General features: G+C 40.0%; 2 protein-coding genes across 6 annotated transcripts in view; both read left to right on the top strand.

Annotated features, from left to right (window-relative positions):
• ALDH5F1 (aldehyde dehydrogenase 5F1) overlaps positions 1 to 5,755 on the top strand; it is a 70,297-nt gene extending 64,542 nt beyond the window's left edge. For 2 of the 3 annotated variants that reach the window (XM_077388277.1, XM_077388275.1), the window contains 4 exons: positions 716 to 822; positions 942 to 1,019; positions 1,377 to 1,481; positions 1,572 to 1,857. In XM_077388277.1, coding sequence (XP_077244392.1) covers positions 716 to 822; positions 942 to 1,019; positions 1,377 to 1,415 — 224 coding nt within the window. In that variant the 3' untranslated portion in view covers positions 1,416 to 1,481; positions 1,572 to 1,857. Of the gene's footprint in view, positions 1 to 715; positions 823 to 941; positions 1,020 to 1,376; positions 1,482 to 1,571; positions 1,858 to 5,628 lie in introns of those variants that run through there. The other variant, XM_077388276.1, reaches the window with a different exon arrangement.
• On the top strand, positions 4,357 to 16,319 carry RUG3 (Regulator of chromosome condensation (RCC1) family protein). 3 transcript variants are annotated; one of them, XR_013253001.1, is made up of 7 exons: positions 4,357 to 4,921; positions 5,636 to 5,775; positions 12,526 to 12,720; positions 13,644 to 13,772; positions 13,985 to 14,140; positions 15,506 to 15,640; positions 15,707 to 15,842. XR_013253001.1 is itself a non-coding variant. In XM_077388278.1 (6 exons), the coding sequence occupies exons 1-6, from the start codon at positions 4,431 to 4,433 to the stop codon at positions 15,898 to 15,900; spliced, it is 1,305 nt and encodes a 434-aa protein (XP_077244393.1). In that variant the 5' UTR covers positions 4,359 to 4,430; the 3' UTR covers positions 15,901 to 16,319. The 3 variants fall into 3 exon arrangements, 2 of the variants coding, with proteins under 2 accessions (XP_077244393.1, XP_077244394.1); XM_077388278.1 differs by lacking the exon at positions 15,506 to 15,640 and having other exon boundaries at positions 4,359 to 4,921; positions 15,707 to 16,319; XM_077388279.1 differs by lacking the exon at positions 15,506 to 15,640 and having other exon boundaries at positions 4,770 to 4,921; positions 5,629 to 5,775; positions 15,707 to 16,319.
• The last annotated feature ends 236 nt before the right edge of the window (positions 16,320 to 16,555 follow it).

The raw sequence follows: 16,555 nt of genomic DNA, 5'->3' as shown, positions 1-16,555 counted from the left end.
AAATCTGAAATTTCAGTATTTCGTCCGAAATTTAAAACCCTGTTTCTCACATTCTTTAGGTTCTACTATCTTCTATTCTTTTTGGGACAGGTCCAGCTGAGAACTTCTATGTTGAAGACGTTGTTCAAAGAATAGAATTCGATACAGAAACAAAATAATTACATGGTATTTCTAGGGAGTACCTCTGTTACAACAAAAAGATAGATTTAATATAGGAAAGACATTTTTAACCAAATATGACCAAAATATGTCCATTCTTTGCTTGTTGGAAGAATAACGGTATTGCCTGTCTGTTGTGTGCTATTATATCCAAATTTGTTAATGTTTCCTTCCCCAAAGTATACAAAAAGGATTGAGTTAATCAAATTATGGGCATGAAGGTGTGTTTTTCACTATTAAAATCTAGATCAAATGGGTCACAAATCTACAAGAGTTTAAACTGGTAACGTTTTGTGAAACTGAATTCAAATCTGTAGGATATAGATTAAAATGATTTCTACGTCCTAGACGAATAGAGTTAGACATTTATATTATAATATTTTAGACTCCTTTGAGTTTCACTAAGAAAATGATTTGGCAGATTACAAACCTTTATGGATATTTCCTAACCTTCCCTGATGCACACTAGAACCATGCATATTGTCTTGTGTGAAAAAATGAGTAATATAAGTATCAAATAGATTTTATTTAGAATTTTCAATATATACATATGCAGGACTAGCTGCTTACATATTTACAACAAATATGTCACGTTCTTGGCGTGTGTCTGAAGCCCTTGAATTTGGACTGGTTGGCATCAATGAAGGAATAATCTCAACAGAGGTGAGGGTGCCCAAATTTGCATTTATTGATCCTCAACCAACAAAGAAATGCAAATGTGGAATTGTGGAATTGTGAACAATATCAAATGTATGCTATCTTTATATCTTTCTGTCATTTAGGTTGCACCATTTGGAGGGGTTAAACAGTCCGGTCTTGGACGGGAAGGCTCCAAGTATGGGATGGACGAGTATCTAGAAGTAAGTAGAGATATTAATGTTTCGTTTCTGTTAAAGTATAAAAGATTAAATAACGCCTTCTCCAACGGCTTAAGCTTTTGGAGTAATTGGCTGTTTTACATGGTATCAGAGCCAAAGGTTCTGAGTTCAAACCTCCTTGATAGTAAATATCCACATGCAATGGCCAAACCCAAAAGAAGGGCCACATGTGCCACGTGTGGGCCAACCCTTAAAAGAAGGGCCACACATGACGGGGAGTGTGAAAGTATAAACAATTAAACAATGCCTTCTCCAACGGCTTAAGCTTTTGGAGTAATTGGTTGTTCCACATTTTTTTGTAATGACATATGCTAACATGCTTTCTCCATGTGAATGTAGATCAAATATGTATGCTTGGGAAACATGAATAGCCCATGACGTGGTGGGATCCAAATTTTGATAAGAGTTTTATGTTCGTGCCTAAGTTGAGATCAAGTCAATAAGGTAAGAACTAAATGCAATGTTCCACTCTTCATACTATTTTCTAGTGCTCATATAGCGCTTGTTTTTCCTTGTCTATTATCCTGCTGTCAGTTCACTCCACGATAGGGGAGGTAACTCAGAAATGCACCACCACCAACGCACAGGGAAATATCTGTTAGGAGTTGTGCGGTAAAGTCTTTGTGGGTAGCTTACTTTCTTCTTAATAATTGGGGCATCTCTTGTTGATATGTTGTACTGTCATCGTTTCGGGTCATGTTGGTGTTTGTTCCTTCTGCACTCAGGTGTTCATCTGCATGAAGAAACACTGATTAAGTAACGTTTACATGTTTTCGCTAATATTAAGTTTATCTATAAATAGGCAGCGAGTCACCACTCTTCATGGTCTTGAAGAAAGCCCAGATCACAATCTTCCATTTCTCCCAAATATACCAAATTTTTTTCCCATTTAAAAACAAATGCTCAAAACCAACAACTGTAATATCATTACCAGCCCCACAGAAACCTGTTAAAACCTAACTGGGAAGCCCAATATACGCAAGCATACATCGACAAAATGGGCGGTGATTCGCGTACTTAAAATGGTTATTTTTTTTATTTGCTCCTTTCTAATTAGGTTACCTTCACATTCTCCAACTTTGGGAGAGGGGTGAGACAGTTGGAACAGAATATCTTGGAACGAGTTTGTAATTCAGAATTTGGGATTTGGTTAAACATGCAAAACGAGTTGGGTTTATTGATCCGAACCGCTCATTTGACAGGCCTTGCTTTGGATATCCTATAACCCAAAATTGCACCATTCATCCAATCCTAAAATCCTTTTGTTGTTATGTTTACTAATTTTTTTTTTTCCCGATTGCCTGTTTGAAATTCCACCATCCATCTTAAGGCTAATTAGAAATGTGGTAAAAAAGAAAGAAGTGCGTTTACAAGAAATTTGTGTGCGGATATAAGTCCTCATTCCCGGGAACGCTAAACAGAGGAGCCCTTGCAAAAGAAAGGGTAGAAGGGCTCTCCCGTTGGTTAATTTTCATTTATAACAGTTATGATTGTAATTTTCTAGTAAATGGAAATTGGCCAATGGGAAAGCCCTGTATCCTTTGAGTCTAGCATTCCTAGTAGTAAAAAAAAAGTAAATTAATGGTTTAGGTCACCCAATAATATGTGGACTCCGCTGTATTTATTTGCTACACTACAGATTCAGAGACCAGGACTTGATATCTACTTATCTAGTTTATTGTTTTAGTTAGGGGTGGCAACGGGGTGGGTCGGGGCCGGATGTTGGGGTCCCCTACCCCTTCCCCTCTGCGGGGAATTTTCCCCCTCCCCTTCCCCTTCCCCTCTGCAGGGATGGTGGGGAATCCCCCTCCCCTCCCCGCGGGGAATATCTATTCCTCTTCCCCTTCCCCTCCCCGCATCCTTCGGGGACAAAATCCCCTCCCCTCCCCGCCCCGCCCCACCCCCTCTTTGGAACCCAACCAAACCAGCAAACAGAGCTTCTTTCTTTTACGTCCATTACAGACAATATTGTAATGAATGCTATGATTCTATTCATGTGATCAACAAACAGATGGACAAAATCAGAAATGCATGGATGAGACAACAAACATAAATAACAACAGGACCTCATCTTTCACCAATTTTCTGCATAAATTATGGAATGATAAATAAGAAATGAGCATCAGGATTACCTTCATTAACAGGCAGCCAATGTGCAAAGAGTAACTATTTCAGTAGTCACAATGAACTTTAAAAGTCCATAAGTGGGCGCTCACACACGCAAAATAATGTTCATTGTTCATTCTGTATAGCATGTTAACCCCCAGATGAGCATGAGAAATGAGAATGGAGAAGAGAACAAAATCAACAAATGACTTATTTCTTTAACTGCATCAGTCTAGTGCTAACATGAAACAAATTTCTAGTAGCTAAATTTTTCTTGTTGAAAATCAAAACCTGCAATCCAACTCTGAAATTCTATTGGCACTACGATTTTTTGATAATTGCATACACTCAGCGTCTCAAGCTCTCAGCTTGTCTTTATTATTTCAACATCTGTGAAAAGGTTATTATAGTTCTCAAAATGCTCTCAGAAGCTAATTAAAAGGAAAAGACAAGCTAAGTTTATGTTTGGGGGAATCTTGTAGCCGATCCACAGAGTTTCTAGTAGTTTTCCTTAAAACAAACACTTAAAAATTTACAAAAAAAATGGCATTGATTAGCGGGGCGGGGCGGGGACAACTCCATCCCCTTCCCCTTCCCCTTCCCCTTCCCCTTCCCCTCCCGCACCGGGGAATTTTTATATTCCCCTTCCCCTTCCCCTCTCAAATCGGGGAATCCCCTCCCCAAACGGGGCGGGGCGGGGCGTATCCCCGCTTTTTCGGGTGAAATTGCCAGCCCTAGTTTTAGTAAACCAGATGCCGTTATTTCAATTGATTCAATTCTTGGAGCACGGCTAGATGGTGTGGATTGATATCTTCACACCTGAAATAACTTAAATACCCACCTAAAAAATGGGCATAAAAATTTGTTTGAGGAATGATAGATGCAAGGGCCCTCTTTATGCAAGGGCCGGAGCCACGTCATTGTATGACATGGTCCCACTGCCTTTAGTGTGGTGATGGGATCCATGAATATTTTTGCCTATCAAAACTCCAGCCAACATCCCTTGGCCCCCCTTCATCAGACGATTCTAGACCCATGATCAAGCCTGAAAAAAAACAAAACATCCCTTAAGAGTTAAGACTGCCTTATGAACGAGAGATCTCCGTCATCCATCAGACCTAGCCGTGGATCTCTTTCAAATCAAATCACAGCGGGAGAGAAAAAACTACGCGCGGACTCCACAGCCCGCGCATTATAGAATAACTAACTCTCTCTAAACCCTAACAAAATGCAGGGGGGCTTTAGAATAGAAACTCGCTCTCCTTCTCCAAAGAGTAAACCCCACTCATGGCGCAGCGCTTAGTGTGCGCACCCATGGCTCGCTATATCTCCTCTTCCCCGTCTCCCATTCCCCTCCTATGGAACACCAAAACCCTACCAGCCTCAACCGTACAACTTCTCTCATGGGGCCGAGGAAGCTCCGGCCAACTGGGCGGCGGAATCGAAGAGATCCGATTATATCCCACCACTCTCGCCTCCCTCCTCCTCCCTTCCGATTTCCGCCTCTCCCCAATCCCCGGCCGCCTCTCCTCCTCCTCCTCCGCGCCCTCGGCCGCCCCTTTCGAGATCGGAATCTCCTGCGGCCTCTTTCACTCCTCCTTGCTCGTCGATGGAAAATTCTGGATTTGGGGCAAGGGTGATGGAGGCAGGCTTGGTCTAGGCTATGAGAATTCTGCATTTGTCCCTACTCTAAACCCTAATCTTGATTCTGTTAGGAGTGTTGTTCTTGGTGGGCTGCATTCTTCTGCTCTTACTCGGCATGGAGAGGTCTTCACATGGTCAGTAGATTTCATTTTCCCTTTTTATAAGTTGCAATTTGATCGAACCACATTGTTAGGGAGCTCTTTAGGATATATGATCCCAATAGGGAAATCCCAATTCATTGGGCCTTTCCATACGATCAAATAGGTTTGTCATTATATTCTAGGAGCCCAAACTATGTGATTGAACCAAATCAGTTTGCAACGTGATTGATCTTCTTAGAGGGTGCCCTTGTAACCTGTTTTTGCGAGTGTGCCCTTCAATCTATCATTCCTCTATTTATAAATTGAAAACCCATTTGACCACTTCCTCTAAAACTCCTACTCATACCAATCTAGATAACCCTTATCTCTAAGACTTCTATCCATACCTACCTAACAACTAGAGAGAAAATTCCCCAAGTTATAAAAAAATATACACTAATTTATTCTACCCTAAGTGGGACTTATCTAGGCACATAACAGACATGTAGAATGATCCCGCTGATGGTATAATATATGTAAAATTTATGTTGTATTTCTTTTTCAAACTCATCCTAAATTTCACTTTTCAATTTTTTATTTTGGTGCTTCAAGTTGCAGCATTGTGTGCATTTGAGAGTCTACGATATGCTTTGGATAATTAGCCACGAATTGGTCGAGGTTATATTTTGTGATGGAAATTCAACTTGGGTCTGATGTTATATGAACTTCACACAATGACTCTACCACTCCATTTGCTGAAGCTTGCAGGGGTTATGGTGGATTTGGGGCTCTTGGACATTCTGTTTATCATAGGGAGCTGTTGCCTAGGGTGGTGAAAGGTGCGTGGAATGGGAAAGTTTCTCATCTTGCAACAAGTGGGGTCCATACAGCGGCTGTCACTGATTCAGGTTGATACATTACTTAATTAATTGGTCAATGATATGTCTTTATGTCTCATAGATTTTATGTGGATTGATAGATTCATGAGCATTGTAAGAATTCCCTATTTCGTACTATAAAGCCTTGTTGCACAATGGTATGATCTATGTTGCATGGATTCTTTGCCCCCCTATGCCGAATCCATGTCGACACGTCTCCGCATCCAAATCGGACATGGATTCACGTGGGACACATCCGGATTCTTGTCGTAGCCGTGTCCTGCACGAATCCTGTTTTTTTCGAGCGAATCCGATTAATCGTTGTCTCTTTTGAAATGCGAATCATGTATATTTTCCCTTTACATATTTTCTTCTTAACTTTTTTTATATGAAAGTACAACTCATACTCTTTTAATAAAAACCCTAGCGTCTCGACCCTTGAACATCGACCTCCTTCCTCCTTCAACTCTCTTAATACAAAACTCGCCTTAACTCTCTACCCTCAAATTTTTCATGAATTTATATGCATACACACACACACACACACACACACACATACACACACACACACATATATATATATAGAGAGAGAGAAAACTGTTGGTGCGCTTAAGCTCACCATTTTTTTGGTGCGCTTAAGTTGTTATAACGCCTCCCATTCGTTTAAATGTTTGGGTCCTTCTTAAGCGCACCAATGGGAGGTGTTATAACAACTTAAGCGCACCAAAAAAATGGTGCGCTTAAGCTCACCAACAGTTCTCTCATATATATATATATATATATATATATATATATATATATAAATTAAAATTTTTTTATTTTATTTAAAAATTACCAAATCCGAATCCTACTTTCGGGGGTTTGCCGAATCAGACGTGTTGGATCCCAACATGCGAATCCGAATCCATGCAACACTGGGTATGATCTATGATGGTATGAATATTTGCCATTTTACATGAATGATTGCATGTACAATGATGAATGCCCTGTTACTTTTTTTGTAACTTATTTTATATATTAGTTGTTATTGTTCAATATTATTGAACTGCTACATTTCTTTGTTAGTTAAATGTGTAACTAAATTGTAATTGTTAAGGATGTAGTCTGTTATTCAGAGTTAGACCAACTCATAACAACCCCCCCCCCCCCCCCCCCCCCGGCGCGCGATTTCTCAAGAGATCACGGTGACACCCCTAGACTATTTATTGACTAAGATGGAAGTCTGAGGTGGATAAAAAAAACCACCGAGTCAGTGAGGACTTATCCTATGTAGGATTATTCAATGATACTCCTGGTTCAAGGATTGTTATCATGTGCTAAATACCATAGGTGACTTCTCCTACTTCAAGGAAATGATTGTTCCATAATCATTGTGCTGAAAGTTTCTCTCATGTGTGACTCCTACGCCGTGAGAAACCCTTGACAATGCTAGGATAAGGTCTACTTTTAGCTACTTGGGCATGCTTTACCTTAGAGGTTAGGTCAGGCTTGGATATTAATGGGAAAGCAACTAAATTGAATCCGGATAGCTTGTGCTTGGAAAAGAGCCTTTGTATTTACACTATGACTTTGAGATATGATTGTTGATCAGATTCCTAATCATTACTAGATGGTTGAGAGGCTGGAAAGATCTATGCATTTCCTTCCCAAAAGGATGAGAGGTGCTGGATTTGGGAATCCAAGCAGTTTCTTGATTAGTTCCTTTTTTTCGATTTTTATCTAGAGTCGATACTCACCACATGGATTTTGTGTGGAAGGATCTGGTTCCACCCGGTGTCCTCGCTTTTTCTTGTCTTTTAGACGGGCTGCAATTTCGGAAAGCATCATCATGTGTGATGTGTTGCAAAAAAAAAGGAATTTTAGGCTGGCCAATAGCTGTGTGATGTGTGAGAAAGTGGAGGAATCGCCAAACTACCTGTTTATTCATTGCAAGGCTGCTCATGCGATCTGGTCTGCTATTCTTAAGAGCTTCAGATTGTCTGGTTCTTTCTGCCATTGATTATTGGGACCTCGGTTAGCTTAGGAAGTGATGAAACCCAGGCCTGTCAACATTTTAGGTGTGCTCAGAGACAACTTGGGCTCTATTATTTTTCCTTTCTCAGGCCCGATTGATGCTACTGATTCCAATGGGACTGAAAGTGGAGCCCTCATTGAAGGTTTGATGACCTTGAAGGGTTGAAGCTCACTCTTGAGCATTCAAGAAGACATATGTGGGTATCAAGAAACTGGCTTGTTGGGAACATCATTATGAAATTAGTTGATCTCTGTAGAGAGCTGGCTTGCTCCTTTCCCAATTTTGGAAAATGATACGACAGGTACTCTTGACCAAGTGTGTAGCATTGCCTCCTTTGAGACATTAAGGGGGCTGTAGGTTTCTTGGCCCCATTTTCTTTCTCATTTCTGTATTTTCTTTCTTGGGTAGTGTCAGCTCTTTCCATGCATACATCTGCTTTTCTGTTCTTTTATTGAATGATAAAGATTTCCATTAAAAGACAGAGGTGGGGGGGGACCCCACTATCGAAGTGGTGAGTACAATCAAATCAGAAAAACAGTGAGACTACACACTACAAAGAATAGACATCAAGGAGGGACCCCACTATCGAAGTGGTGAGTACAATCAAATAAGAAAAACGGTGAGACTACACACTACAAAGAATAGACATCAAGGAGGGAGATAGTAAAAAATCTCTAGTGAACTCCTGATTGAGCCAACCTCTCCGCATCACTATCAGTTCATCTCCTCACATGCCGATATTGAACCGAGGACCCCTCAACATTATCCTGGATCTCTTCAATTACATCTGCAAACCTCTAAGGATGAGGATTACTACGATCCATCAATCTGATAACATTGAGGGAGTCTCCTTCCACAATTAGCCATAGCAAGCCACTACTCCCGGTGAGCTTGATGTTCTACAAAACCGCCTTCACTTCTGCCTCATTGGAATCCTTGACTCCAATGGGGTCAGAGAAGGCCCACCTAGTAGAGTCATTCTCCTCTTTGAGTACTCTCCCCACTCCAGTCGGTTCAGGATTACCAATACTTGAGCCATCAAAATTTAGCTTGATCATTCTTGGATTCGGAGAGGACCAATGGGTTTAGGACACCTCAACCTTCTCCACGCTGATGCAAATCTTCTTCCGACACCACCTTAAATCGCAACTACTGATATACTTAAAAGTGAGGCAAAGTCTTCACCCTAATCTTCATGAATATGTAATGCGGCCCTTTGAAAGTATTTTTGAAAATGCGGGCGTTCCTATGCATCCAAATAACTCTGAGAGTGTCTAACAACACCACCCTCCATAATAGTCTCTTTCCTATGCCAGGGAGCAAAAGACCAGTTATCGAGTAATTCAGGAAAACGAGAAGGGAAAAGTCCTGAAACCCCAAATCTCCCAAGAATACGACTCAAAACATCTCTTGCTAAACTTTCTTTGAAAGAAAATATGGTACTATTTATTCCGTAGCCTCTAAACAGAGGGAACACTGCTCGACTATTAAGACCTTACAGTTATGTAGGTGGTTGATCGTAATAATCTTATCCAGAAAAGTGGTCCATCTGAACTCACGCACTCTAGGCAGTGCAGGGAATACACCAAATTTTGTAAAAAAAATGCGAGGTTAGTGGACCAGGAACAATATGATGATAGAAAGACTAAACACTAAAGACCCTGGAGGAGATGCAAACTCTTCTATCATTTCCTTCTTTATGAATATGTATTCAAGATTATTCAGGAACAAAGCTACCTTGTCAAACAAATTCTGCTGGAAATTTACCTATCATGAAATCTACCCATCTGGCCACTCAAAAGAGTCTTGGACATTGGTTTCTTTATTAGTGGTCGCAGCAAAAAGATAGGGAGCGTCTTCATCAAAGGCACCTCCTTGCACCATTTTCGCTCCAAAATTTAATTTTATCCCCTTTGTAGACTCTAAATCTGATCCTTCGTGAAAATTTAGGTCTTTGTCTCAATATATCCTTCCACACAATCAATCCGGAGATCTTGTACTCAATGTTTCAAAATGCGGATGTGGGTCAAAAGGCAGCCAAAGCAAAACCTAGTCGATGTGGCACAATGTGGTCAAGTACTCAGTTGATGAGACTGAGTGAAAGGAGTTTTGATTGACTGTGTAGGGAACATTTTAGACTTGAACAAGAATGCAGCCAAGGTCAAAGGCAGTCGACTCGGGGGAGTCTACGATGACGTGGGAAACTTTTGAAGCTATGCTTGTACTTATCATCAGAGATCCAATTTTCTTGGCAGGCTCCATACTTACTCTCTATGACTCGAGACCGTAGATGTGCCTATCCTCCCAAAACCTCCATAAGCATTTCCTGAGCGAGGCTTTATTCATGCCTCTGAGATTTTGAAAGCCTAAGCCACCAACTTTCATGGGTTTACAAACCTCCTCCCAAACAAAGATGTGAAACTTCCTCATAGCCTCTGAGGCCCCCTAGAGAAAGTACCTCTGAAGCTGCTCAATGCATTTTATCCCTCCTACCAGGCCCCTGAACAGAGAGAAGAAATAAATTGGAAGCTTTGCTAATACTGTCTTAATGAAAGTTATCCTGCCCCCTAGTGAGAAATGGTTTCATTTCCAAGAAGATAGCCTTTTTCAACTCTTTCAATTATCGAGTCACACATCCTCTTCTTTTGTCTCCGCTCATATAAGGGAAGACCCAAATAGCTGGTCGGAAACTGGTCCATAGAACACCCAAATAAATATATGAAACTATCTCTTTCATTCTTTCATCATGCGCAAGATGGATGCCAAGCAGCTTAGACTTTTGAAAGTCAGACCTTTGCATTATAATGACTTCATAGTACCGGATTGCAACTTCTAATTTCAAAAGTTTGCTTTCATCTGCCTTGCTGAAAATCAGCATTTCATCAATGAATTAATGGTGAGTAACTTCCAACCACAGGGACCCTACATGAAAAACTTATGTAAGACCACAACATCTTATCTTATCAAGCATTCTACCAAGACTTTTGGTGATTATCGTGAACTGAAAAGGAGATAATGGGTATCCCTGCCTCAGGTCCCGGATTATTTAAAAACCCTTTAGGAGAACCATTTATCAAAATGGAGAAACCAGCTGAAGATATACATATGATCATCCGAGCTTAGCACTTTGCTCTGAAACCCATACGCCCCATTAGATAGTCCAGGCAATCCATTCCACCATATCATAGGCCTTCTACATGTCTAGTTTGCATACTATTCCCCTTGTGCCCTTTCCTGGAATTGTATTCCACTGCCTCATTAACAATCAAAGCTCCATCCAATATCTGTCGACCATGGATAAAAGCGGACTGATTAATGGATATGGTTTTATGCATCATCTTATTTAGCCTATCTGCCAAAACTTTTTCTAGCAACTTATAGATGCATTCCACTGAACTAATCAATCGAAAGTCCGAAATTCAATCAGCCCCTTTAAATTTATGGATCAACACGATAAAAGTAGCCCTTGTGCTCTTATCTAACACCAAACCCTTATAATGGCCTTAAACAAGGCAAGGAGATCTTCATTCACATACTCTCAGCAACATTAGAAGAAGGTGAGGCAAAAACCATCCGGTCTTAGGATGCGATCTCAACTCAAGGAAAATAAACTGATCATGCTCCCTCTTCTTCTAAGGGCTTTTCTAAGAAGTATCTATATGAATCGTCAATCATGCTAGGACTGACACCCTTCCTCTACAGAGTATAATCCTTATAGAACTCCACAATCTCCTTTGAGATAACTTCCTTTTCCTCACACCTATATCCCTCAATCTACAAACCTATTCTGATTTCCCCTTCTTCCGGTGCTGGTAATCCCGTGGAAGTACATTGTGTTTTTAGCGCATTCTTTAATCATCTAGACCTGGACCCCCCTTGCCTCCAATATATATTTCTTACTGCATCACTAACCTGTTATACTCCTCCCTGAGATCTCTCTTTTGGCCTATCACCACATCAACTGGTCCTGAAGCATTAGCTTCTTTCCACCAATTGCCAGCCTTTCCTTCATCTTAGGAATTTCAAGCTGGCTAACTTGATGGTCTGGTAAAACTGGGCAATGATGTGAGGCCGTCATAGTTAGGGCACATTGGCACGAATCAGGTTTCGGGGAGCTCAATCGAGGGCATATCAAAAGCTTGTCTAACCTTTTACTTTGATTTCTCGTCCAAGTATACTAGGCACCAACCAGTGGGAGATCGATGATCTCATTCTCAGTAATGAAGTTAGAGAAAGCCACCATGCTAGGGGAAATCCTACTGCTTCTAGCCCTTTCCTCAATATATCTGTTTACGTTAAAGTCTTCCCCTATACACCATGGATTTGACTACACGCTTATGATACTTTCCAGTGTCTCCCAGAAGTTGCTGCTGTCCACCACATCTTAGTGGTGTTTATTTGAGTGTTTCCCCGATATTGACATTCAATTTGAAATACTTTGTATTCCTTTAAAATTTACACGAAGATAATGAATTTTCATATTAGGTTTTACTTTTCAACTTTAGTATGTTCTTACATGGCCATTTTCTTGTGTTTTTGTTAGGATGCCTTTAAATTTTCTTTGCTAATTTTATATTTGTATTTCTTCCGGCGTATGCTTTTGAGACTTGTAAGATGCTACGACATGCTATTTTGCTTCAACGACATGGATTATCATCAGCTTTTTTCTTTGTAAAATTATAAGCGGTTTAAATTTATCTAGTTGTTATGGCTTTTCTCGAGTTCACATTTATATTTATATATGATGCCCAAGGTGATTGATGTAGGTGACCTTTATACTTGGGGTCGGGATGAGGGGGAGGGTAGATTGGGACTTGGCAGTGGTGGTGGTCCAGATGAGAGTGGGGCACTTGCTACTCCCTCCAAAGTAGATGCCTTACCTGTGCCTGTTGCAGCTGTAGCATGTGGTGGATTTTTCACGGTGGCACTGACATCAGAGGGTCAGCTTTGGAGTTGGGGAGGTGAGGACAAAGCTATTCATTGCCATTCATGCTTCAAATTTAGTATTCAATAGTTTCTCTTTGTCTCAATACTGATATATTCTTGTCAATTTTGTTACTTGGAGAATGGTTGCCGTATCTTGTCAGTAAAGAGCACTGACTTTGAGCATTCTTTACAAACACTTGCACACATTGGAGCTCTTTGGATAATTTCTGTTGCTGTAACCTTTCTTTCTCTCTCTCTCATTGATTTTATTGAAAATTTGGATTTGAAAGTCTTTATTCAAATGACCAATCGAAAAAAAAAAAAATTGGATTTGAAAGTCTTCCTTGTGTGTTTGAATTTTAGAAGGTTGGTGTGTTCGAAATTCGTGGCCAAGCAACCCTTGCAACTGTACTCTATGTCCAACTCTGATTCTCTATCTTGTCATCCTCAGAAAAAAAATTTATATTTTTTTAAAAAATGGGTCATCCTTATCAGATTCTCTAGTTATATTCCTCCATTTGAGGATATGTATTCTAGAAGGGCGAGCCTTGGCGCAACGGTAAGGTTGCTCCGTTTGGACCTGGTGGTCACGGGTTTGCGTCACGGAAACAGCCTCTCTGCAAAGCAGGGGGGTAAGGGTGCGTACATCTAGTCCTCCCCAGACCCCGCAATGACGGGAGCCACATGCACTGGGCCTCCTTTTTTTTATTCTAGAAGAACCCCATTTCTGCTACTTCATTATGCATTTCTATCTTCAGTTTAGAACAAAAGTCATAATGCACGATGTTCTATGGAATTTTGCTGGTACGACAATGACTTGCTCAATAGTGGTATTAGCTTTTGGACCTGTTAGAGCATTAGATTGGCTATCCTGCATGTCTGCACCTGTTTGACAAGGAATGATATCATCCTATTGCTTTGACATTAATGTTTGTTATCTTCCTTGTGTCTTTTTCAGCTAACTCCAACTTTGAGCTAGGACGGGGCGATAAGTTTAGTGATTGGAGACCACAACCAATTCCTAGCCTCCAGGGTGTCCGTATCATTCAAATAGCATGTGGTGGATATCACTCTCTAGCATTGACTGGTAAAATCCTTACAGGAGATCCTAATAGTTATAGCAGCTCATAGTGTTCATTTATTTTCAGGTTTCTGAACTCAGCTAACTTCTCCTCGTCTCCACCAGTTGAATATATACTCATTTAACAGGGCAGATGTCTTATACTTTTATTTGCTTTGCTTTTCTTTTTATTTTTTCGTAATTTGTGGTTAGGACGTAACGGTTGAGATATCTTTCAGATGATGGCAAAGTGCTTTCATGGGGCCATGGGGGGCATGGTCAATTGGGTAAACATCCTCTACAAAGTGGGAAGGTTCCAGTAGTGATTGAGGCTTTAGCTGAGGAACATGTTGTCCAAATTGCATGTGGAGGCTCATCTTCTGCTGCTGTCACGGGTATGGGTTATATTATCAGTTACTCTCTCAAATCATTTATACTTTTATGTATCACTATACAAATTCAGAACCAGAACTATGTTTCAATCCTTGCACACTTGCTCAATATATTTGGTATTAGAACAATTATGTTTGGTTCTAGAGAACTTCGAAGTTAGATGGTGAGATTGTGCAAATCAATATGCAATATTTTTATGTTTTTTTTCCTTTAGTTTAATGTTAGCACAATAGTGAAGATGCAACTCACTTCCATGTCTATAAAATAATCAGGCTTCACTTTGGATCTTTGATTCAGATTTACTTTTGACTGGGGTTGAGCTTGTAGCTCAACTGGAAGGTGCTTGATGTCGTGACCTTGATAGTTGATACCTTGTGTATAATCCCCTCTTACTATTCAAACAAAAAAAAAATCAGTTGTACTTTTTGACTCAATTTTTTCCAATTCTAATTTGATAATTAACTTATATTTTAGTGGTGATGCGGGTATGTGCTTAGTGAAATATTATTGGCCCCGAAGTTCCACATGTATCTCAAGCGATGTTGATCATCAGAATTGGGTAGTTGTAATGTGTATTATTAAATATTATTGGAAACAAGAACTCACTGGCTGAGCATTTTAGATGGCTGCAAATGCCAATAGTTAAATATCTGATATTGGAAGTCATGGCATTGCTAGTTGCGACCCCACGCTATCATGTCCTCTTTAATTGGAAAAAATATATACAGGAAGTGGAGCAATGATTGTGGTCTTCGTCAGCTTTATCTACATGTGTGCGTAAATCTACTTGATTCCACTTTCATGCTCGATTCTATTTGTTCATTTTTTAAAATCTTCTTCCTACAATTTCTTCTTCTTGAATAATAACAACTTTATTGAAAGAGGAGAGATTACGTAAGGAGCAGCTGTTGCCCAGTAGGCCAATACAGAAATCCAAACCACCTACACCTTCCCTAGCCAGAGGCTAGTTCGGTTGTGCAATCTAATTGGATCATGGATATAAATTTGCTCTCACAATCCAATTAGATTGCATGACCAAACTTGCAAATTTATTAAAAACATTAATAACCCTAAATAAATTATATCCCTACTTTAGCCTATAATCTAATTAGATTGCACACCCTAGGTTGCAATCTTTCACACAAATGGCACCCACAATCAATTAGATTGCACACTCAAACAAACCCTAAAGAAATTATTTGTCTACTTGCAACTTAATTAAGTTTCTATTTTGCATGCTAATGATATTTCAGCAGAACCACCACATGAATTTCTAGCATTAGAGGCATAAGAACATGGTAGCAGATAAATGTGTTTTTTATCCATAGATAATCTCCGCTACTCATTTCGCATTTTGTTCCTGAAAGATGAATTGGAGTGAGACCATTCAAAGAGTGACCTGTAACTAGGCAGCTGGAAGTCATAATGGAGTTGGATTGTTCCGTGGAGCATGATTTTGACTTGCCTTCTTATGCAGTTGGTATTAGCAATGCTTGAAATTGGTAGGTTATCACAGTTCTCTATGATTTTGTGCATGGAGGTATTAAACATTGTTTCTTGAATAGCAGATAATGGGAAGCTATACATGTGGGGAAATGCAAGGGATTGCCAACTTGGCGTTCCTGGACTGCCTGAGATACAGCCGCTGCCTGTTGAAGTGAAGTTTCTTATGGATGACGATCAATTGGGGCCCCATCACGTTCTTTCCATTGCAATTGGTGCATCTCATGCCATGTGCTTGGTCTTGAGGCCCGGAAATTAGATTAGAATCCTTGTTTAAAGGATTGTTTTGAATCTGTTTGGGTTACAGTTGCCATCAAGAGCTCAAGTTCTAGGACCTCATATTCAGCATATTGAAGTTATTGAAGATTCGAGATTTGCAATGATGCATAACAAAGTTCGGTTAAAAGGAAAATCTGAAGAAGGTTGGATGCATCAAAAAGAAGGTTTCTTCAATTTATGTTTTCTATTTTGCTTGATCATATTGCAATAATGTGATGATGAGTTTAGAGGCCAAAAAACAATTTTGAACTATAAGTGCCATTGTCTGTTGTTTATTATGTATCTCATCACAGTAATAGAGCATTTTTTGTTACATTGACCATTTTTTTGAAAGGTAAAAAGACCAGATGAGAAAAGAGCAGCAATGAAAGTGGGTGCAATTTTAACTGTTTGGTGCTATTTTTGGCTAATTGATTGTGAATGTTTCCCATTTTTTGCTTAAACTGTTTTTAACTGTATTAACAGATATGATTGGGATTGACTGAGTATGACCAAAACCAGGTTAACTCAGTCCATCGCTGACTTGCCGAGAACACCGCTCTAAACCCACATCAATGGAAGTCTTTTAGACATGCATCGGGATTGAATGGATAAATTTTCAAAAGAGACGATGCAGGGGAAGCTGTGTAAAGTTC

This window comes from Tasmannia lanceolata, unplaced genomic scaffold (assembly GCF_043159265.1).
Source record: "Tasmannia lanceolata isolate RefF3 unplaced genomic scaffold, GAP_Taslan_0.1 ptg000008l, whole genome shotgun sequence".
Lineage (NCBI taxonomy): Eukaryota > Viridiplantae > Streptophyta > Magnoliopsida > Canellales > Winteraceae > Tasmannia > Tasmannia lanceolata.
This window is presented reverse-complemented; position numbering and strand designations above follow the sequence as displayed.